Source organism: Saimiri boliviensis, chromosome 5, assembly GCF_048565385.1.
Source record: "Saimiri boliviensis isolate mSaiBol1 chromosome 5, mSaiBol1.pri, whole genome shotgun sequence".
NCBI classification, from domain to species: Eukaryota; Metazoa; Chordata; class Mammalia; order Primates; family Cebidae; genus Saimiri; species Saimiri boliviensis.
Window position 1 is genome coordinate 669,674 of NC_133453.1, and position 25,036 is coordinate 694,709.

The 25,036-nt window shown below is 41.5% G+C and overlaps 1 protein-coding gene across 12 annotated transcripts in view; it reads right to left on the reverse strand.

Annotated features, from left to right (window-relative positions):
• FARP2 (FERM, ARH/RhoGEF and pleckstrin domain protein 2) overlaps positions 1–25,036 on the reverse strand; it is a 145,325-nt gene that overhangs the window by 114,604 nt on the left and 5,685 nt on the right. For 8 of the 12 annotated variants that reach the window (XM_039469883.2, XM_074398718.1, XM_074398714.1 and 5 more), the window contains exon 2: positions 6,213–6,421. In XM_039469883.2, the coding sequence (XP_039325817.2) occupies positions 6,213–6,395 (183 nt within the window). In that variant the 5' untranslated portion in view covers positions 6,396–6,421. Of the gene's footprint in view, positions 1–6,212; positions 23,529–25,036 lie in introns of those variants that run through there. The other 4 variants (XM_074398712.1, XM_074398716.1, XM_074398713.1 and 1 more) reach the window with 3 other exon arrangements.

Below are 25,036 nucleotides of genomic sequence, written 5' to 3' on the forward strand. Positions count from 1 at the left end.
AATATCAACAAATAGGGCTCAACCCTGAATAAATCATACAGATTTCTCCTCATCAAAAATCAGTTTACAAGTTTGTTTATGGCTAGGTGTGGTTCTCATACCTGTAATCCCAGCACTCTGGGAGGCTGAAGCAGGAGGATTGCTTGAGACCAAGAGTTTGAGACCAACCTGGGCAACATGAAGAGACCCTACCTCTACAAAAATTTAACAGATTAGCCAGGCATGGTGGTACACGACCATTGACCCAGCTACTCAGGAGGCTGAGGCAGGAGGATCACCTGAGTCAGGGGAGGTCAAGGCTGCAGTGAGTCTTGACTGTGCCACTGCACTCTAGTCTGGGTGACAGAGCAAGACCCTGTCTCAACAAAAAAGAAAAAAAAAATAGGCTGGGCATGGTGGCTCATGCCTGTAATCCCAGCACTTTGGGAGGCTGAAGTGGGAGGATCACTGAAGGTCAAGAGTTCAAAATCAGCCTGGCTAAATAGTGAAAATCTCTACAAAAAATACAAAAAAAAGAATCGCTTGAGCCCACGAGGCAGAGGTTGCAGTGAGCCAAGGTTGTGCCATTGCACTACAGCTTGAGTGACAGAGCAAGACTCCATCTCAAAAAAATAAAAAATAAAAAATAAAATAAAGTACACCAGAGGATGTGAATAGGTTATATGCAAATACTACTCTTTTTTTTTTTTTTTTTTTTTTTTTGAGACGGAGTTTCGCTCTTGCTACCCAGGCTGGAGTGCAATGGCGCGATCTTGGCTTACCGCAACCTCCGCCTCCTGGGTTCAGGCAATTCTCCTGCCTCAGCCTCCTGAGTAGCTGGGATTACAGGCACGTGCCACCATGCCCAGCTAATTTTTTGTATTTTTAGTAGAGACGGGGTTTCACCATGTTGACCAGGATGGTTTCGATCTCTTGACCTCGTGATCCAACTGCCTTGGCCTCCCAAAGTGCTGGGATTACAGGCTTGAGCCACCGCGCCCAGCCTTCCATTTTTTATATAAGGGATTTGAACACCTGTGGATACTGGTATCCTCAAGGGTCCTAGACCCACTCCTGCTAAGATACCAAGAGACAACTTTATCCTCTCAAAAATGAAAACATACTTCTACATAAAAACTTGTACCTGAATGTTTATAGCAGCATTATACGTAATAGCCAAAAGGCGGAAACAATCCAAATGTCCATCAACTGAGGAACAGATAAAATGTGGTATATCCATACAATGAAATATTATTCAGCCATGAAAAAGAATGAAGTATTGCTACATGTTACAACACAGATGAACCTTCAAAACATATACTAAGTGAAAGAAGCCAGTCATAAAAGACTACATAATATATGATCGTATTCACATGAAATGTCCAGAACAAGAAAATTGATAGAGATAGAAAGCAGATTACTGTTTGTTTAGAGCTGAGGGGAAGGGAGATGAAGGTTGAGGAGGTGACAGCTAAAAGATGTGGGGTGATCAAAATGGTCTAAAATTAACTGTGGTGATAGGTGTACATTTCTTTCAATATTAAATACCACTGAATTTTACACTTCAAATGGGTAAACTGTATGGCTGTGAACTATCTCTCTATAAAGCTGTTAAAACAGCTCCATTTTATCCACTAAAACTATTATATACTAAACAGCTTCTAGCTTCAAATCATCTTGACTTACCAGTGGCAACAATAAACAAGCATGCATTTCTAGATCTGGAGAGAAAGCACTATAGGAATAAATATGTATGTATTTCTAGATCTAGAAAGAAAGAGCTGTAAGAATAAACAATCATGTGTTTCTAGATCTAGAGAGAAAAGTACTGCAAGAATAAACATGTACGCATTTCTAGATCTAGAAGGAAAGAGTAGAAACAAAATACAACCCTGTGCTCAATCACCTCCACTAGCTTCTCTGTCAGCAGTTTTTGCTCTAGAATCATTTGCAATTCTTGTGGCAGGCTGTCTTGATAGAAAATAAATTTTCATTTTCACACTCTGGCAGATGGAAGATAGAATAAAACTGGAGACTTACAGAGCTCAACTTTCTGAAAAAATATAAAGAGGATAGCCAGGGCTTATTTGTTGCAGACATACATAAAACTACCCACCACAGATTCTACATCGATAGATAGCCATGAGCACCAACACTGAGGTCTTCAGGCCAAGTTGGTCAGTATTTTCGCCAAAGTAAAATATAAATATTTTTAAAAGTGTTAAAAAGGCCTATGTTAAACAGGCCCCTGAAATGTAAACTTCCAATATCAACTTGTGAGACCTGCACAACACCACACAATGTCAGTGTTTTCTGGCCACGTAAACCCAGAAGCAGCTAGTGCTTTCCAAGTTTAGTATCAGCACATCTCCCTGGAAGAACACTACTGCTTAAGACGTAAGTGAAAAAAAAAATCTAGTAAAAAGACAGATAAGATATGTGCATATCGCAGAAAACCCCAAAACAAAACGAAATTGACTCTCTGAAGTTAGAAAACACTGCTATAGAAGGAAAAATTCAAAATATTCTTTAAGTCTGTTAACTAAATCTAACTTTTGATTTCATTCATTCAACACGTTTACTCAGCAAGGCCCGGTTCCAAAAACTGGAGGTGCTGAAGTAGATACAATACAGCCGTTCCTTCCCAGAACTTGCATTTCAGGAGCAGGGAGACAGCAACCAGGCACCAGGATGTGGTGTCTTCACCAAGACAGACCCGCCCAGCCAGGGTTCTCACTGCTCAGTGCACCCAACACCCTGTAGCCAAGTATCTGCCTCAGCCCACAGGTCCAACAGCAAAAACCACCTGACCACAGTCTGTCTCTTGGTTCCAATGTAAAGGCAAGAGGCAGACAGAGCATACGAATGAGACCAGTAGACAAACGACAGTAAGATAGTGATGGCAGGCTTGGGTCAGGCAACCAGCCTTGATCCAAAGGCGGCAAGGAAGAAGAAGCAGGACAAGCCTGCCTCTGTGGGGCTATGCAAGGGGGACTTCCCCAGGAGGGGACTCTGCCCACTTAGGGCAGGCCCAACATACCAGTATGTTGGCACCAAACTCTAGAGTGGCAGAGACAATTCCATTTCCAGAGACTGTATCCTGCTACACTGGCAATACATGTGTTTATTGGAGGATGGCTACATGGCAGAAACTCCTCTAAACACTCAACTGAAAACAGATTTGGGAGCCCAATTAAGTTCCCAGACTTTTTCCTACAGGAAAGTCATCCAAGAGCTGGTGAAAGGGCAGTGAACTGCTACTCTCGGAGTTCAAGGGCTGCCCAACTTCAGACCTCCTTCCCAGCAATAGAAGTGACGTGGGAAGTTGGACAGACAGGTCCTACCAGTTTCAGTTACCATGGCCCTGATGAAATTATCTTTCACTTCCGCCTCAGATAAGAGATTCAGAAAAGTATCTGGGTCCCCTTGACGTCTCACACCCTCCATACTTGCCTTCAAACAACACTCAAGGCCAGAGACCACCTTGCTCAGAGCTTTACTGCCCCACCCACCAAGGGCCCACCCCTGTGTTCCCTCTTCCCTCCTTCCCACTCCATGCAATGCATTCTGCAATAAGGTCCACAGCTCAATAATCCCGTTATTTTCTGTGTAGCATCTTGACTCCTCAAAAGAAATCCCAAGTATAAATAAACCTCCTGCCAGAGTTTAAACTCATTCTCTTGTCCCTACTTTTGTGTCATTAAGAGCAGGAAAAGCTTCTGAAGATGTTACTTTAAAGCCAGAAAAAAAATAGAAAAAAAGAATGTATTTGTGTATTACATATGAAAATAAATAATTTTAAAAAGAACTTTTGGCTGGGCACGGTGGCTTACACCTACAATCCCAGCACTTGGGAGGCTGAGGCGGGAGGATCCCTCGAGCCCAGCCCAGGCAACATGGCAAAACTCTGTTTCTACTAAAAATACAAAAATTAGCCAGCTGTGGTGGTGTGTGCCTGTAATCCCAGCTACTCAGGGTGTTTAGGAGAGAGGATCGCTTGAGTCCGGGAGGTCCAGGCTGCAGTAAGCCATGATTGCATCACTGCACTCCAGCCTAGATGACGCAGCAAAACCCTTTCTCAAAAAAAAAAAAAAAAAAAAAAGTAAAAAATAACTAAAAAGAACCTTCATGCTAATAACATGCAGCAAAACAAAAAATGTTTTCTAACATATCACATACATCTAAAAAAAGTGTTAAATACTGATATATACATATATTTTTAGTATATTTAATTGTTCTTGCTAATATATTAATAGAAGTACAATCTTCCATTAGGGAACTTTCAAATTAAAAACTGTATTATCACTGGCCTAGAAAAGTAAGTTATATGTTAACACCATACAACACCTCCTGCATGACAGGCTCTGTGTGTGGTGTTTGCTCAGTCCTCATGCCAGCAGTCTGAGAACGAGGGATTATAATTGCCCCCACGTATAAGACAAGGAAGCTGACACACATGGAGGCTAAGTGGCATCCCCTCATCCAGGTGGCCTGGGCCTCGCTGAGACTTGGTGCTAAGCTGGGAAGGTCTGGGTATAAGCCATCTGGCTCCAGTCTGCACCTTCCAGCAGTCCTCTTAGCCAGTCTCTCACAAGAGAAGATGAGTAAAAAGACCAAATTAAATCACAATTTTAAACAATAGATGGAACAACATCACTTTTCAAATAAAAGGCGAAATTCAACAAAGATACAGACCAATGGAACAGAACAGAGGCCTCGGAGGCAACGCCACACATCTGCAGCCATCTGATCTTTGACAAACCTGACAAAAACAAGCAATGGGGAAAGGAGTCCCTGTTTAATAAATGGTGTTGGGAAAACTGGCTAGCCATGTGCGGAAAGCAGAAACTGGACCCCTTCCTGATACCTTACACTAAAATTAACTCCAGATGGATCAAAGATTTAAGCATAAGACCTAACACCATAAAAACTCTAGAAGAAAATCTAGGCAAAACCATTCAGGACATAGGTGTAGGCAAGGACTTCAGGACCAAAACACCAAAAGCAGTGGCAACAAAAGCCAAAATAGACAAATGGGATCCAATCAAACTCCACAGCTTCTGTACAGCAAAATAAACAGTCATTAGAGTGAATCGGCAACCAACAGAATAGGAAAAAATTTTTGCAATCTAGCCATCTGACAAAGGGCTGATATCCAGAATTTACAAAGAACTAAAACAGATTTACAAGAAAAAGACCAAAAAGCCCCTTCAAAAGTGGGCAAAGGATATGAACAGATACTTTACAAAAGAAGACATACAGGAGGCCAACAAACATACGAAAAAATGCTCATCATCACTGGTCATCAGAGAAATGCAAATCAAAACCACACTGAGATACAGTCTCACACCAGTTAGAATGGCGATCATTAAAAAATCTGGAGATAACAGACGCTGGAGAGGATGTGGAGAAACAGGAACACTTTTACATTGTTGGTGGGAGTGTAAATTAGTTCAACCATTGTGGAAGACAGTGTGGTGATTCCTCAAAGACCTAGAAATAGAAATTCCATTTGACCCAGCAATCCCATTACTGGGTATATATCCAAAGGATTATAAATCATTCTACTACAAGGACAAATGCACACGAATGTTCACTGCAGCACTGTTTACAATAGCAAATACCTGGAACCAACCCAAATGCCAATCGATGATAGACTGGACAGGGAAAATGTGGCACATATACACCATGGAATATTATGCAGCCATCAAAAACGATGAGTTCGTGTCCTTTGTAGGGACATGGATGAACCTGGAAACCATCATTCTCAGCAAACTGACACAAGAGCAGAAAATCAAACACCGCATGTTCTCACTCATAGGCGGGTGTTGAACAATGAGAACACATGGACACAGTGAGGGGAGCACTACACACTGGGGTCTGTTGGGGGGAAATAGGGGAGGGACAGTGCGGGGTGGGGAGTTGGGGAGAGATAGCATGGGGAGAAATGCCAGATATAGGTGATGGGGAAGAAGGCAGCAAATCACACTGCCACGTGTGTATCTATGCAACAATCTTGCATGTTCTTCACGTGTACCCCAAAACCTAAAATGCAATAAAATAAATAAAAGGAGAAAATCAGATTTACTGTTTCTAAGGATTTTCTTATGTGTTACCAAAGCCACTCTTCATCAACTTAAAATACAAATTCTAACCAGCAAAATGGAATTTGGTATGTAACTTGACCTTCAGAAGATATAAGGAAATATGCCTCCAAAAACCATGCTTCTTACCTCAACGTCAAAGATTTCCATGGTGCTGTCCAGCAGTTTTACTCTGAGGTGCAGCTGCTTCTCCTGCATTCTGGGCAAGAGTGTCTGCCCCGGCTCAAGGGTGCTGACTCCCACAGGAGTCTGGGCGCCCAAGCGTGTCCCTGCAGTCGGCAAAACTCTGTATGTTCCTTCTATCTCCCCCATTCTTCACCATCTGAGTGAAGAAAACACTAAAATGAAAAAAAAATACATGAAAGAATTATCACATTATTTAGATATTAAAACAAGGTAACAAAAGAATTATTGGGGACACGGGAATCCTCTGTACTATTTCTGCAACTTCTGTGAGTCTTAATCACTTCAAAAGAAAGCATTACAAAAGATTATTTTGTACTCATACACTCATAGGTGGAGCACCATCCCCAATAACAATATTTCCAGGTGCTCTGAGCCACGTATATTCATTAACTCATTTAACCTGTTAGACCTCACAAACGAGTGATGTCACCACCACCCACCTAGCAGGGGCAAGAGAGCCCAGGGCTGCCCACTCCTGGGCACGTCTCTCCCCACCAGCCCAAACAGTTATTGTGGTGATGATCCTTTTCAAGTACTTGATGGTGCCATTTCTAGCAAAGGTTAACAGGCTCCACAAAGCATAGCATCAACACAGAAGATCGGAGGCATTCGTGCAAGTGTCTCTCCCCTCTGCTGACTTTACGCAGAGTAGAAGGCTACTCCAGCCAAGGAAAAACGCCAAAAAAGGAGATGAAACAGCCAGGTGCATCTTTGCCTGCTTCGTACTCCTCGATTTTTCTAACATGTCTTGCCAGGGTGGAGTGGATGCCACTGGTAGTCTGGGAGGTATTGAATGACAGCCTGTACAGGCGTAACAAGGACCACATGCCTGGTTATCAGGAGGCAGCTGCCTCTGGTCAGGCCCTTTCCAGATCCTGCCCGTTCTCACAATAATCCCCATCCTCACAATAACACCCATATCACCATCCACAGCCCACTTAACAGATGACAGTGAGGGCCCAAGTAGGTCAAACACTTGGCCCAGCGAGGCGCTCATGGCATTTTCAACTCTCCTTCTGAGCCACGGGAAAGGTCTCTGCTTGCAAGTTATTAAGTCCAACCAGGCTATTCACATCGTTTGTTTAATGCACTGTGAATTTTACTGTTCCATTCAAATTGGGTGTAGATAGTTTTAAAATAGATTTTATTGTGTGTATTTGAAGTCTGCAACATGATGGTATAGGACACACAAAGATGGTAACATGTGTCATTGTTTTTCTTTTTAAGATAGAGTCTGGTTCTGTCACCAGGTGCCAGGCTGGAGTGCAATGGCATGATCTTGGCTCACTGCAACCTCCGCCTCCTGGGTTCAAGCAATTCTCCTGCCTCAGCCTCCAAAGTAGCTGGGACTACAGGTGCACACCACCATGCCCAGCTAATTTTTATATTTTTAGTAGAGATGGGGTTTCACCATGTTAGCCAGGATGGTCGGGATCTCTTGACCTCGTGATCCACCCGCCTCGGCCTCCCAAAGTGCTGGGAATACAGGCGTGATGCACCGTGCCTGACTATCTTCATCGTTTTTAACAAAGATCAGGCTAAGTATCAGCTAGAATTAATAACATTCGTTTGTTTTTAAATTGTATTTATTAATATGATTATTATTTATGGCAACTTTCCTTCTTAAATGTCTTATTTATGTTTAAAAATCAATTTAAAAATATTTAATAGTAGAGTGAATCGGCAACCAACAGAATGGGAAAAAATTTTTGCAGTCTACCCATCTGACAAGGGGCTGATATCCAGAATTTACAAAGAACTAAAACAGATCTACAAGCAAAAAATAAACAAGCCCATTTAAAAATGGGCAAAGGATATGAACAGACACTTTACAAAAGAAGACATACAGGAGGCCAACAAGCATATGAAAAAATGCTCATCATCACTGGTCATTAGAGAAATGCAAATCAAACCACGTTGAGATACCATCTCACACCAGTTAGAATGGCAATCATGAAAAAATCTGGAGACAACAGATGCTGGAGAGGATGTGGACAAATAGGAACACTTTTACACTGTTGGTGGGAATGTAAATTAATTCAACCATTGTGGAAGACAGTGTGGCGATTCCTCAAGGACCTAAAAATAGAAATCCCATTTGACCCAGCAATCCCATTACTGGATATATATCCAAAGGATTATAAATAATTCTACTACAAGGACACGTGCACACGAATGTTCATTGCAGCAGTGTTTACAATAGCAAAGACCTGGAACCAACCCAAATGCCCAACGATGATAGACTGGATACGGAAAATGTGGTACATATACACCATGGAATATTATGCAGCCATCAAAAACGATGAGTTTGTGTCCTTTGTAGGGACATGGATGAACCCGGAAACCATCATTCTCAGCAAACTGACACAAGAGCAGAAAATCAAACACCGCATGTTCTCACTCATAGGCGGGTGTTGAACAATGAGAACACATGGACACAGGGAGGGGAGCACTACACACTGGGGTCTGTTGGGGGGAAATGGGGGAGGGACGGGGAGGTGGGGAGGTGGGAAGAGGTAGCATGGGGAGAAATGACAGATACAGGTGAGGGGAAGGAAGGCAGCAAACCACACTGCCATGTGTGTACCTATGCAACAATCTTGCATGTTCTTCACATGTACCCCCAAACCTAAAATGCAATTAAAAAAGTTGTACCTTTTCAAAAAAAAAAAAATTAATACAATAAAACATAGTATGGCAAAACTGGTGGAGGTGAGATACAAATGCCGGACGTTTAATCAACAAAGCATGCAGCATTGCACGTGCTATTTTATCTCAATCACTCTCAGAGTCTTCCACTAATCTGTAACCTTTAAAGAGTTAATCTCACTGAATTTCTAATCCAGTCCCCTTGCGTGCCAACTTAATTGCTCTGAGCCTCCTGGTGCTTTCCTCTTCTTCATGCTTATTTTGTCATCAAGACAAACAAATCAAGAACCCCCCCTGCCCCGCCTTTTTTTGGATACAGAGTCTCGCTCTGTTGCCCAGACTAAAGTGCAGTGGTATGATCTTGGCTCACTGCAAACTCCACCTCCCAGGCTCATGCAATTCTCCCATCTCAGCCTCCGGTGTAGCTGGGAACCACAGTGTGTGACGCCACCACACACAGATAATTTTTTAAATTTTTAGGTAGAGATGGGGTTTCACCATGTTGGCCAGGCTGGTCTTGAACTCCTGGCCTCAAGTCAACCTCCCACCTTGGCCTCCCAAGTGCTGGAATTACAGGCATGAGCCACCCACACCTGGCAAAGAACCTTTTTATCTCTTAATTTCAAATAGGCTCTTAGTGACTTACTAACAAGCATCTCCTACTGTACACTTAAACCCTGCTCACAAAGACAACCTTTGAACTTCTGCACACATCCAATTTATCAAACAAGCAAGCAGAAAATGAAGAGCTAAATTCTCTGGAAAAAGCAAAATGTGGGTAGTATGAACAAAACGACAAGGCAGTGCATCTTCCATCCTAATTCCTGAACAAAGCCACTGACCGCCACATTAATTACCTGAGCCACACGTTTGGCACAGGTTAGCAGTTACCTACAATCTTCGGCCACCTCTATCCAAGCTGTCTGCTCCTTGAGGGCAAGAGCTAAATTCTTACTGTAAACATTTGCTAAGGATTTACTTAATGTCATTGGCATAAAAAAACATGAACTGGCCCAACCTAGCAAGGCAGGCCAATATTCAAGTGCAGGAAATACAGAGACCACCACAAATATTTCTTCAAGAACAACAACCCCAAGGCACATAATTGTCAGATTTACCAGGGTTGAAATGCAGGAAAAAATGCTAAGGGCAGCCAGAGAGAAAGGTTGGGTTACCCACAAAGGGAAGCCCATCAGACTCACAGCAGATCTCTCAGCAGAAACCCTACAAGTCAGAAGAGAGTGGGGGCCAATATTCAACATCCTTAAAGAAAAGAACTTTCAACCTAGAATTTCATATCCAGCCAAACTAAGCTTCATAAGCAAAGGAGAAATAAAATCCTTTACAAACAAGCAATTGCTGAGAGATTTCATCACCACCAGGCCTGCCTTACAAGAGCTCCTGAAAGAAGCACTAAACATAGAAAGGAACAAGCAGTACAAGCCACTCCAAAAATGAGCCAAATGGTAAAGAACATCGACACAATGAAGAAACCAAGTCACCTAATGGGCAAAACAACCAGCTAGCATCAAAATGGTAGGATCAAATTCACACACAACAATATTAACCTTAAATGTAAATGGGCTAAATGCCCCAGTCAAAAGAAACAGACTGGCAACTTGGATAAAAAGTCAAAACCCATCTGTGTGCTGCATTCAGGAAACCCATCTCATATGCAAGGACAAACACAGGCTCAAAATAAAGGAATGGAGGAAGATTTACCAAGCAAATGCAGAGCAAAAAAAAAGGAGGAGTTGCAATCCTAGTCTCTGATAAAATAGACTTTAAACCAACAAAGATCAAAAGAGACAAAGAAGGGCATCACATAATGGTAAAAGGATCAATGTAACAAGAAGAGCTAATGATCCTAAATACATATGCATCCAATGCAGGAGCACCCAGATACATAAAGCAAGTTCTTAACGACCTACAAAGAGACTTAGACTCCCATACAATAATAGTGGGAGACTTTAATACTCCATTGTCAATATTAGACAGATCAACGAGACAGGGAATTAACAAAAATATCAAAGACTTGAACTCAGGTCTGGATCAAGCAAACCTAATAGACATTTACAGAACTCTCCACCCCAAATCCACAGAATATACATTCTTCTCAACATCACATCACACCTACTCTAAAACTGACCACATAATTGGAAGTACAACACTCCTCAGCAAATGCAAAAGAATGGAAATCGTAACAGTCTCTCAGACCACAGTGCAATCAAATTAGAACTCAAGATTAAGAAACTAACTCAGAACTGCACAACTTCATGGAAGCTGAACAACTGGCTCTTGAATGCTGACTGGATAAACAATGAAATGAAGGCAAAAATAAAGATGTTCTTCGAAACCAACAAGAACAAAGACATGATGTACCAGAATATCTGGGACACTTTTAAAGCAGTATCTAGAGGAAAATATATGGCAGTAAGTGCCCACATGAGAAGAAAGGAGAGATCTAAAATCAACACCCTATCATCAAAATTGAAAGCGCTAGAGGAGCAAGATCAAAAAAACTCAAAACCTAGCAGAAGACAAGAAATAACTAAGATCAGAGCAGAACTGAAGGAGATAGAGACACAAAAAAACCTTCAAAAAATTAATAAATCCAGGAGCTGGTTCTTTGAAAAGATCAACAAAATAGACCACTAACCAGATTAATAAAAAAGAAGAGAGAAGAATCAAACAGATGCAATAAAAAACGATAAAGGGGATATCACCACCGATTCCACAGAAATACAAACTACCAGCAGAGATTACTACAAACAACTCTATGTACATAAACCAGTAAACCTGGAAGAAATGGATAAATTCCTGGACACCTGCACCCTCCCAAGCCTAAACCAGGAAGAAGTTGAAACCCTGAATAGACCAATAACAAGGGCTGAAGTTGAGGCAGCAATTAACAGCCTACCAACCAAAAAAAGCCCAGGTCCAGATGGGTTCACAGCTGAATTCTACCAGACATACAAAGAGGAGATGGTACCACTCATTCTGAAACTAATCCAAACAATCCAAAGAGAGGGAATCCTTCCCAATTCATTTTATGAGACCAACATCATCCTGATACCAAAACCTGGCAGAGACTCAACAAGAAAAGAAAACTTCAGGTCAATATCCATGATGAACATAGATGCAAAAATCTTCAATAGAATACTGGTCAACCGATTGCAACCCAAGTTCAGAAAGCTTATCCATCATGATCAAGTAGGCTTCATCCTGGGGATGCAAGGCTTGTTCAATATATACAAGTCTATAAACATAATTCACCACATAAACAGAACCAAACACAAAAACCACATGATTATCTCAACAGATGCAGAGAAGGCCTTCAACAAAATTCAACAGCTCTTTTTGCTAACAACTCTCAATAAACTAGGTATGGACGGAAGGTATCTCAAAATAGTAAAAGCTATTTACAACAAACCTACAGCCAACATCAGACTGAATGGGCAAAAACTGGAAGCATTCCCTTTGAAATCTGGCAGTAGACAAGGATGCCCTCTCTCACCACTCCTATTAAATATAGTACTGGAAGTTCTAGCCGGACCAATCAGGCAAGAAAAAGAAATAAAGGGTATTCAATTAGTAAAGGAGGAAGTCAAATTGTCTCTATTTGCAGACGACATGATTGTATATTTAGAAGACCTCATTGTCTCAGCCCAAAATCTTCTGAAACTTCAGCAAAGTCTCAGGATACAAAATCAATGTGCAGAAATCACGAGCATTCCTATACACCAATAACAGACTTAAAGAGAGCCAAATGAAGAACAAACTGTCATTCACAATTGCTACAAAGAGAATAAAATACCTGGGAATACTACTAACAAGGAACGTAAAGGACCTCTTCCAGGAGAACTACAAACCACCGCTCAACGAAATAAGAGAGGACACAAACAGATGGAGAAACATTCCATGTTCACAGTTAGGAAGAATCAATATCGTGAAAATGGCCATATTGCCCAAAGTAATTTACAGATTCAACGCTATCCCCATCAAGCTACCTATGACCCTCTTCACAGAACTGGAAAAAGCCACCTTAAACTTCACATGGAGCCAAAAGAGAGCCTGCATAGGCAAGTCAATTCTAAGCAAAAAGAACAAAGTTGGAGGCATCACGCTACCTGACTTGAAACTATACTACAAGGCTACAGTAATCAAAACGGTATGGTACTTGTACCAAAACAGAGATATAGACCAACAGAAAAGAACAGAGGCCTCAGAGGCAATGCCACACATCTACAGGATCTGATCTTTGACAATCTGACAAAAACAAGCAATGGGGAAAGGATTCCCAGTTTAATAAATGGTGTTGGGAAAACTGGCTAGCCATGTGCAGAAGGCAGAAACTGGACCCTTTCCTGACACCTTACACTAAAATTAACTCCAGATGCATTAAAGACTTAAACATAAGACCTAACACCATAAAAACTCTAGAAGAAAACCTAGGCAAAACCATTCAGGACACAGGCATAGGCAAGGACTTCATGACTAAAACACCAAAAGCACTGGCAACTAAAGCCAAAATAGACAAATGGGATCTAATTAAACTCCAGAGCTTCTGCACAGCAAAAGAAACAATCATTAGAGTGAACCGGCAACCAACAGAATGGGAAAAAATTTTTGCAATCTACCCATGTGACAAAGGGCTAATATTCAGAATCTACAAAGAACTAAAACAGATTTACAAGAAAAAAACAAACTCATTCAAAAGTGGGCAAAGGATATGAACAGACACTTATCAAAAGAAGACATACATGAGGCCAACAAACATGAAAAAATGCGCATCATCACTGGTCATTAGGGAAATGCAAATCAAAACCACACTGACATAAAATCTCGCACCAGTTAGAATGGCAATCAGTAAAAAATCTGGAGACAACAGATGCTGGAGAGGATGCAGAGAAATAGGAACACTTTTACATTGTTCGTGGGAGTGTAAATTAGTTCAATCATTGTGTAAGACAGTGTTGTGACTCCTCAAGGAAATAGAAACAGAAATTCCATTTGACTCAGAAATCCCATTACTGGGTATATATCCAAAGGATTATAAATCATTCTATTATAAAGGCACATGCACATGTATGTTCATTGCGGCACTGTTTCCAATAACAAAGACCTGCGAACCAACCCAAATGCCTATCGATGATAGACTGGACAAGGAAAATGTGGCACATATACACACACCATGGTATATTATGCAGCCATAAAAAACGATGAGTTCGTGTCCTTTGTAGGGACATGGATGAATCTGGAAACCATCATTCTCAGCAAAGTGACACAAGAGCAGAAAATCAAACACCTCATGTTCTCACTCATAGGTGGGTGTTGAACAATGAGAACACATGGACACAGGGAGGGAAGCAGCACACACTGGGGTCTGTTGGGGGGGTCTAAGGGAGGGACAGCAGCGGGTAGGGAGTTGGAAAGCGATAACATGGGGAGAAATGCCAGATTTAGGGATGGAGGCAGCAAACCACATTGCCACATGCGTACCTATGCAACAATCCTGCATGTTTTGTACATACACCCCAGAACCTAAGGTGCAATAAAATATATTTTTAAAAACTACACGTGAAAAAAAAAACGAACTGGTACATCATGCAATGTATTGTAAAGATGACAACAGCAAAAGACAACGACTGTGACAAAAAGCAGAATGATACTTTAAGAAAAATTACTGTTTTTGCTAAACTAATATTAAACATGAGATATATGAATTTCTGAGAATTACAAATGAGCCTTTCAATTTCAATTCCACAAACTTTTACTTAATTTTTTGAGTGCATAATTGTACGTATTTATGGGGTATGTGATTTTTAAATTTTTTATTGACAAAAAGTGTATATATTTATAGAGTACAAAATGATGCCTTGAAATATGTCTACACTATGGGATGGCCAAATTGAGGCAATTATGATATGCATCACCTCACAAACTAAACATTTTTTTATGATGAGAACACTTAAAATCCACCCTTTTAGCAATTTTCAGAAACATTATACATTGTTACTAACTAGAATTGCCATGCTATATAATAGATCTTCTGAACTTAACTGCTGACTAACTCAAGTTTTGTATCCTTATACAAGGAAACAATGTCTAATGGTCAGATGAGGGTATTTGGGATATCCTCTGCCTCAAACATGTACCATTTCTTTGTGTGGGGAACATTCCAAATCCACTCCTCTAGTTACTTTGAAGTATACAGTAAGTTATTAACTACAGTTGCCCTACTGGCTACCAAACAATAGGTCTTATTTCTTCTTACTGCATTTTTATAGCCATTAATCAATCTTTCTTAACCCTCCACCCCCTACTGCCCTTCCCAACCTCTGGTAACCATCATTCAACTCTCCATTTCCATAAGATCAGTTTTTTTCAGCTCCTACAGATGAGTGAGAATATATATTTGTCTTTTCACAAACAAATTGATTGAGAAGTTAATGCAAAAGTAAGAGAATGCAAATGAAGACGACTTCTACTTTGCAGGTGCCTCCAATGTGAAAACAGATGAAAATAAAAATAAATGATCTATGTGTTTTTGGTCAGCTCACAACATTTACCAAATATAGAACCACCAAAAGTGGGTTCTTCTGAAACAAGGAATAGGATGTTTTACTTTGGTTCCCAAAGCCATTCTTTCCTTAAGTAATGCTACAAATCTGTATACATTTTTACAACTGAAATATATTTTTAGAAGTCATTTCTCTTATTTATTCTACTGTACAATTCTCATCTATATTTTCTTAAGTATAGGTTTAAAAATTTCCTCAGGTTCTTTCTCTTCTACTCATAAGAAAGTCATGTCTAAACATCTACTTCTAAAAATATATATATACAAAGCTAACCTGTAATGCCTAGAGGTGCACATTTCAGTGATAAAACCATAAAAAGAAGACACAAGGACGTTATTACTGGCAAAGTCAGGACAATGGTCCCTTTTTTTTTTTTTTAAATAAAGATGGGGTTTTACCATATTGATCAGGCTGGTCTCGAACTCCTGACCTCAGGTGATCCATCCACCTCAGCCTCCCCAAGTGCTGGGATTACAGGCGTGAGCCACCGCACCCAGCTAATGGTCCCTTCTTGACAGGAGAGAGGGAATGTCACCGGGATGGCACACAGGGAAGGAGTTCTTAGGTTGGTGGGGCAGAGTTTTGTTTCTGGACCTGGACAGTGTTCACTTTATAATCCACTAAGGCACACATTTGATTTTGTATGTGCTTATTTTATAATAAAATGTTTAAAACAAAAAGCTTTTTATTTAACACTGCTTCCTCGTTCATGAGAACATATTAGACAAATAAAAGACACTTTTCTTAGCTCAAGGAATATCAAACTCTTGTTTGAAATACGTGGCTCACAGAGGAATCTTCACACGTTTGCACAGTTTCCAAGCAACAATGTACATCCCAATTTTCATCTAGCCCAGACAGATGTCAACATGGCTGCAGCTAAAATGTAGGGCCACAAGACACTCTTGTTCATGAGACTGATCTTAAGAAGGTGGATTCACTTGAGAGGAAATGACCCTGTGGTACTCTGTTGCTAATATTCCAAAGAAAAATCTATTTGCTGTCACTTAATAGTAATGTGGCATATAAACTATCCATTTAATAATTACTCAGCTTTTTTTTTTTTTTTGAGATGGAGTCTTGCTGTATCGCCCAGGCTGGAGTGCAATGGTACAACCTCGGCTCACTAAAATCTCTGTCTCCCGGGTTCAAGACATTCTCCTGCCTCAGTCTCCCAAGTAGCTGGGATTACAGGTGCCCACCACCATGCCTGGCTAATTTTTTTGTATTTTTAGTAGAGATGGGGTTTCGTCATGTTGGTCAGGCTGGTCTTGAACTCCTGACCTCAGGTGATCCGCCGGCCTCAGCCTCCCAAAATGCTGGGATTACAGGTGTGAGTCACTGTGCCCAGCCCAGCTTTAACATTAAGTTTAAGACTAAGACATACATTTAAGACTTTAACACTAAATTTAAAACTAAGACTTAAGTTTCAGACCTTAAGTTTATTAGTAAGCTTATGAAAGCTTAAAAAGACCTTAGTAAAGCCAGGAATAGTGGCGTACACCTACAATCCCAGCTACTCAGGAGACTGAGGCAGGAGAATCAATTGAGGCAAGCAGTTTGAGACCAGCCTGGGAAACATAGTGAGACCCTATCTCTAAAGAAATACTTAAAAAATACATTAATAGAAAACGAGCAGATAAACCCATTGTTGTGACTGTCAGTTAATCTTGGTGTCAATCTACTGCAGAAGCTGCAGCATGACTGCAAAATCAGCAGGTTGCTCTTTTAACATCATTTGCTCTAGTGGGATTGCTTCCTCCAGCTTGACAATGGGAAAAAAATTGTTTTTTAAGTACGCACCGAGGCTGGCATGGCTCACGCCAATTAATACCGCACTGGGAGGCTGAGGTGGGTGCATCACCTGAGGTCAGGAATTCAAGACCAGCCTGGCTGACACGGTGAAACCCAGTTTCTACTAGAAATACAAAAAATTAATCAGATGTGGTGGCGCACACCTGTAATCTCAACTACTCAGGAGGCTGAGGCAGGAGAATAGCATGAACCCAGGAGGCGGAAGTTGCAGTGAGCCGAGATTGCGCCACTGCACTCCAGCTTGGACAACAAGAGCGAAACTCTGTCTCAAAAAATGGTAATAATCATCATCATCAAAATAGAAAACCCTGTGACATGTCATTTCCATTTTAAAGCTGGAAAATTCAGCTCCAAAGTCTGCCAAGGATTTGGGTGACAGTAATGTATTGAGTAGGTTTGTAACAAATGGACCACTCCAGTGACAGATACTGACAGCAGGGGATGCTGCGTCTATGTGGGGGCGGAGGGTATATGGAAAATCTATTTACCTTCTGCTTAATTTTGCTGTTAACCTAAAACTGCTCTAAAAAATAAAATCTATTTAAAAAAAAAGGTCTGCCAAGGAACGCATAACTCAGAAGTGACAGAGCTATGATCTGGGCCCAGACATGGCTATGAAAACTCTTTCCCTTCCACTGGAAAATCAGCACATGGTTTTTTTAGACAAAAGTACAGTCCACGGTCCACAGTAAAAGGTACTGGCTAACATTTCTATTTTGCAATAAAAAAAATAACCTTCCCTAAAATATTTTTCACTGCCTGTTTTGGGAGAATCAAAAACCAAACTCCTCTATGCCCAACCCAAGAAAGCGGAATATGAACTTAGTACTTCACTACACTTGTCTAACAGGAAAGCCCACTGCAGCTTTGGGAACAAACTTCACTGCTGATGATGCTCAACCAGAATTCTTCCTCAGTCCCTTGACCCTGGGCTGCATCACCTCGTTACCGCAGTATAGCAAGAGATGGATCCTTTTTATTCCCTTTCTAAGCATTACTAACTTTTGGAATGAGGAACTAAATAGTGAATGTGAGGAAGCAACGAAAAATGTCAAGACCTGTTCTGTAAAGGAAGGCCTTCAAAGTGCTAATGAGAAACGGCTGGCTGGGCAGGTGGGCGGGCCAGCAGGGCTTATACACCCCTCCTCAGAACACTGCTACAGTGTTGTCTGAAGGCAACGTGGCCCAAGCATCACAGAAACCATGCTTGGCACCAGAAGCTTGGGGAAAAGGGTGCTGCAGAACTCATCTGCACACACTTCAGCAGGTGCTTCAGGCCGGCTGTGTCACTTGCACACAGCTGACCACTGAGGAGGATCCGTATTCCGGCAACGTTATCCCTCAAACACCAGGAGGGTCAGTCAACAACTCAAGAACCTCTCATGATGGAAGGGTGCTTACTGACACAGAAAGTCATCTACCTAGCTGTAATTTTAAAAAGACAAAATAAAAAGGCAGGCACTAATGGGGAACAAGAAAGGAGGCAGCAGCAGCTGGGGATGGTGGAAATTCAGGGCCAGCACGCTTAGGTTGCAATTTCAACTCTGCAGTTACAAACTCAGTCACGGCACCACTCCTGGCCCCAGCCTTTTCATCTGGAAAAGACAGGGAAGGGGAAGGGTTAATAAGGTATTTTTCAGCTCTAAGAATCCATGATTCTGTGATAAGGCAGCTCAATGTGAGAATAAATGGAAAGAAAATGTGTTCTTGATTCCTACTAATTTGTAGTCTTTGGTAGCTAAAAATTAAATATACCTCATAAAATCATGTTATCACAATCTTCCTACCTGAGCATAATGCAATAGTGGCTAAATGTGTGCAAGAAAAGGAAGGTCACTTTCAGACAAATTCAACAACGTAGTATACACCCAGAGTGACTGTTCCAAAGAGATTTATTTGTACACAACCAATATTTGCAAACCTTACTTTTACTCCCTAGGTTATATTTTTTAGTCGCCTGAACACTAAACAGATTTATTATTTCTTTTAGAGTGTATTTTAGATCCTCTACAACCTGGTATTCTGATTTCATGTTAAGCAAAATTCTATAAACTGAAAAATGGAAGTTTTAAGAGCTGAAGTGAATCTGGATAACTGATTCTCAATACTTTTGTGAGGGGTGGTATGAAGCCATCCAATTTAACATCAGAATCTTTACAGGAAAAAAAGTAAAATCTGTATATGCAGCTTTGGTGTGAAAGTGAATAAAAGGTGCAAAACCAGGTGCATGGCATGCTAACCTCCATTAAAAGAAGGAAACATATATATTGTTTTTAGTAGTGATGAGGTCTCACTAGGTTGTGCAGGCTGATCTCAAACTCCCAGGCTCAAGTTGATCCCACTGCTTTAGCCTCCCAAAGTGATATATGTTTGTTTTTATTTTTAAAAAATAGAGCATAAACCAAAAACTAATGAAAATGGTTACCTGTAAGGGAGGAAGTGAAAAGCAAGTCCTAAAAACCCAAACAAAATGAAACAGATGGTCTTAACTACAAATCAAGACATCAGCTAAACTAAAGAAAATTACTTCAGGTGACTTTAAAGCCCAGTTACTTCATTATACATCACCAGTAAAATATATCCTAAGGAATAAAAGGACTACAAAGAAATCCTACAGGATAAATGACCTCATCTCTTTGATAAATGACAACAAAAAAAGGAAACAGTGCATGTATGTGTGTAAATACAAACTGCTAAAACATGTTATCTATATGGTATTAGTTATCAAATGCTATATGGATTTTATTTGAACCCTGAATCAAATATTTACAGATCAGAGAAACATGAATCCTAATTAAATATCAGATTATATTGAGGTTAATATTATTTTCTAGTTGCTTTAGTGGTACTGTGGGTACATGAAGGAGAAAAAAGTTCCTCTTAGAGATGCATACTAAAGTTTTTACGGATATAATGAAATAATATCTAGCATTTACTTTAAAATAATCCAATGAGTTGGGGATCAGTGGAGGTGGGTATAAGAAAAAAAGACTGTCCATGTGTTGATTACTAAAGCTGGATACATGGGCTTTGATATTATTTTCTCTACTTTTGTGAATGTTTGGAATTTTCCATGAGTCAAAACAAAAAACAAATCTAGCAATAATTTTTGACATACATAAGGATTCAAGGAACCCTTGCAAGAGTTCAAGGTGAGAGAGAGAGAGAGAGAGGGAGAGGGAAGCTCCTGCTTTATGAAATTCTGGCCCAGTCTCTACTTTCCATAAGAAAATATAGCCTAGAAAACGAGGCTGCTTGCTCAAGGCCAGAGACCTGATTTGTGCAGGGGTGAGACTAATACCCGGCAAGGCTCCCAGTTCAACAGACTACAGTGCAAATTGTTCAAGATTAAAAAACATGAGACTATATTTACAGGGATCATTTCTACAGTTCATTACCAGAGAAGTTTATTTGAGCATGTAAAGCAAAAAAGATACTTTAAAAATGACTGTGTTGGGGAGAGACAGCATGGGGAGAAATGCCAGATATAGGTGATGGGGAGGAAGGCAGCAAATCACACTGCCATGTGTGTACCTATGCAACAATCTTGCATGTTCTTCACATGTACCCCAAAACCTAAAATGCAATTAAAAAAATGATTGTGAAGGAAAAATTGTCACAAAAAAATGAAAAGTATTAAAAACAAACCAAAAAATTTGATTTAAAGAATTGTAAATCCTAAAGACAAAGATACAAGAGTAAAGACAAAGACACAAGAGTAAGCAAGAAAAAAAATACCAACTGTAAATCCGTGCATTGAGTCGCTCTTTCCTTTATCACTTCCATTTTATTTGTTACTGTATTTTCCATGAAAATTCCCACCTCTTTATATCTTCTATTTTCCTGGCAAGACTTTCTGTACTTCCATCTGTTTCAAGAGTAGCTTTAACTCTTGGACTATTTTACTAATAAGGGCTTTATAATTTTTTTTTAAGCTGTAGCCTTAACAAATTTCCACAAACTTAGCAGCTTAAAATAACAGCCTTTTATTATCTCACAGTGTCTATGGGTTAGACGTTTGGGTATAATGTGACTCACCAGAATTCTCGGCTTAGGGTCACAAAAGGTCTAAGTCAAGGTGTAAGCTGACCTGGGGTCTTACCTGGATTTTCTAGGGGGAGAATACACTCACAGGGTCATTCAAGTCTGTGTGGGCACAGGCCTGAGTCCCTGGTGCTTGCTGGCTGTCGGCTGTTGGTCATTCTCATTTCTTGGCTCACGGCCCCTTGCATCTTCCATGCCAGAAATGTTACACTGAAAACTTCTTACACTTACAGTCTACCTGCCTTCCCCCATCTGCTGTCAGCTGGAGGAAGATCCCTGCTTTCAAAGGCTCATATAATTACATAAGGCCCACCTGGATAATCGAGACAACTAATCCAGGCTAGCTAATTCGTACCCTTCATTACATCTGCAATGTGCTTTTGCCGAGTATGTCATATATTCCCAGGATGAACACTAGGTGGTCAGGGGCATGGAGGTCACAAATCAAGTCTACCAGGTAATTCCAACACAGGCACCAGCTCAGCTTTAGTGTCTTTTTTCACCAGCTGCTGTTTTCCTGGTTCTGCACATGTCGAGTACATTTTGCATTGTATCCTGAACATTTTTAACATTATGCTCTTGGAGACTCTTGATCTTGTCTGATTCCTATGAGGAATGCCAGTATTTTTGTTGGGCAGGCAGTGGTCTGGCTGGATTCAGTCCCCAAGTCCTGACCAGCCTTCTGTACAACGTGGTCTGTGTCACTTTCACTTTCAAAGCCTTGCAGTGTTCCTCAGCAATGTCCTGCAGGTACCCTACTTGCCTAGTGGCCAGCCTGCCTCCGAAGCAATGGTCTATTCCATAGTTGAGTTCTCAAAGTCTTTGGCAACCTGTTTTGGGTCACATCGCAAGTGCACAGCTCAGTGTTGAGCCTGTAAGTTAACTAACAACTTTATGGGGTCACTTTCCTGAGCTCTTCCCTCTCTGGAATCTCCCTTTCCAGTTGCCTGGGCTCCCCTTTTGAGACTCCCACCAAAAACTTACTGCTTTAATGACCCCATTTAGCCATGCACTTCTTGTGCCTGCATCTTGCCTGGGACTGAGTTGCAGGAGGGAAGAGAATAAAAAGACAATTGGAGTTTTCCCCGTTCCCTCAGAGTTTTAGGTGTTCACACACTCCTGCCACTGCAGGACTGATTGGAGGAGAGGGAGCAAGAGGGGAAAAAATGATACCTTTCTCTCATTTTCTGTCCTGGAGCTCAACTACAAAAGTTCTCTGTAGCTCCCCCTGTTCACACCATGTACCTGCCTCCAGGTTTTGGGCAGCCTAAGTCCAGAGTAGGGGATGCTGAAGGGAAGACAGGAAACTCACTACTGGTGCAAAGTCGTTCTTCAAAGTCTGGCCCTCACCCCCATCCACCTGTTACCACTTACTTGTCGGTGTCCTCAACAGCTGCTCCAAGCACATGTCGAGATCTTACAGCCACAGATTGTGGGAGAGGCAGGATGGAGTATGCTCCCCCCACCTCCCAGAACCACAGCTTCACATCCATGCATTTTAAAACTCATTTATGGTAGTTATCATAGGGAGGCGTAAGAGAATTTTTATTTTCTTCTTCCTGATTTTCTGTATTTGTCAAATGGCCTACTGTGATGGGTATACATTATCTTCAAAGTCAGATGGTTTCTCTGCAGACTCCTGCAGAAGGACCACTGACTTTTTTTTTTCTTTTTGAGACAGAGTTTTGCTCATTACCCAGGCTGGAGTGCAATGGCGCGATCTCGGCTCACCACAACCTCCGCCTCCCAGGTTCAAGCAATTCTCCTGCCTCAGCCTCCCAAGTAGCTGGGATTACAGGCACGCACCACCATGCCCAGCTAATTTTTGTATTTTTTTTTAGCAGAGATGGGGCTTCACCTTGTTGACCAGGATGGTCTTGATCTCTTGACCTCGTGATCCACCTGCCTCGGCCTCCCAAAGTGCTGGGATTACAGGCATGAGCCACCACGCCTGGCCCCACCAGCTTTAAAAGTCTTTTTTTTTTTTTTGAGACGGAGTTTCGCTCTTGTTACCCAGGCTGGAGTGCAATGGCGCGATCTCGGCTCACCGCAACCTCCGCCTCCTGGGTTCAAGCAATTCTCCTGCCTCAGCCTCCTGAGTAGCTGGGATTACAGGCAAGCGCCACCATGCCCAGCTACTTTTTTGTGTTTTTAGTAGAGACGGGGTTTCACCATGTTGACCAGGATGGTCTCGATCTCTCGACCTCGTGATCCACCCGCCTCGGCCTCCCAAAGTGCTGGGATTACAGGCTTGAGCCACCGCGCCCGGCCCCTAGCTTTAAAAGTCTTAACTGACAGGGGCTACCTACAGTATGCCACTATTTACCTTCCAGGAGAAGGCTGGAATAACTGTCTTTCCCATTCAAGTTGTGTTTGCTCTTCTTTCAAAACAGTTCAATTACAACTTAGTATTTTTAAACACTCTCCAGGTTCCATTTTTTGTTCAGATGCCGGCACTTGTTTCCCAACATTCACCTTATTAACTACTATACTAACAAAGCAACTGAGATTTTAATCATAAAGTGGGGGCTGGGCACAATGACTCAAGCCTGTGATCCCAGCACTTTGGGAGGCTGAGGCAGGTGGACCAGTTGAGGCCAGGAGTTTGAGACCAGTCTGGCCAAGATTGTGAAACCCTGTTTCTACTAAAAATACAAAAAAAAATTAGCCAGGTGTGGTGGCGTGTGCCTGTAATTCCAGCTACTTGGGAGGCTGAGGCAGGAGAATTGCTTGAACATGGGAGGTGGAGGTTGCAGTGAGCCAAGATTGCACCACTGCACTCCAGCCTGGGTGACAGAGTGAGACTCTGAAAAAAAAAAAAAAAAAAAAAAAAAAAAGAAACCACAAAGGGGACAAGAGATATAATAAAGCCTAGTAATTTAAACAATTTCTAAAATTAATTCCGCCTTCCCAAATACATTCCCACTAGCTCTTGGAAGATACGCTTAGCACCCTCACCCCACATTCCCCTACTGGGTTATCTAGCATCAAGTAAGGGACCAGAAAACTGCCCCCACAAAGGCAGTCTGACGTCAGAGCTAGTCTGGCTCAGGTTTCTGGGCCCTCACTTGCACCAACTTATTCCAAGGTCTTGAGAAAGACCCTAGGCACAATGTCCCTGTGGTCATATGCTTTTATAAAATTTATCCCCAAAATATTCTAATTGCAATCAATTAAGATTAATGCCTCTTCCCACTGCAACGGAGGAACTCTGCCTCTGTTCCTCTTCCCCTTCATGTCAGGTGGCTTGGGAGGGGCGATTGGCATTTTTGAGATCCACCTAAGGGTACATTAAGTTACAGACATTTAGTTTGGGTTTAACGGACACATTATGCTGTTTACAGTTACTTCTACCCCACCCAGGCTGGAGTGCAGTGGCACAATCTTGGCTCACTGCAACCTCTGCCTCCCTGCAACCTCCACCTCCCACATTCAAGCGATTCTCCTGCCTCAGCCTCCCAAGTAGCTGTGATTACAGGCACATGCCACCACACCCGGCTAATTTTGTGCATTTTTAGTAAAAAATTTAGATGTATTTTTAGTATAAACTTTAATGCAAACTTAGGTGATTACCAGCAATCTCAATGCAGGTATTGCTTCTTGAAATACTGCTATCGGGCTGGGCGCAGTGGCTCAAGCCTGTAATCCCAGCACTTTGGGAGGCAGAGGCGGGTG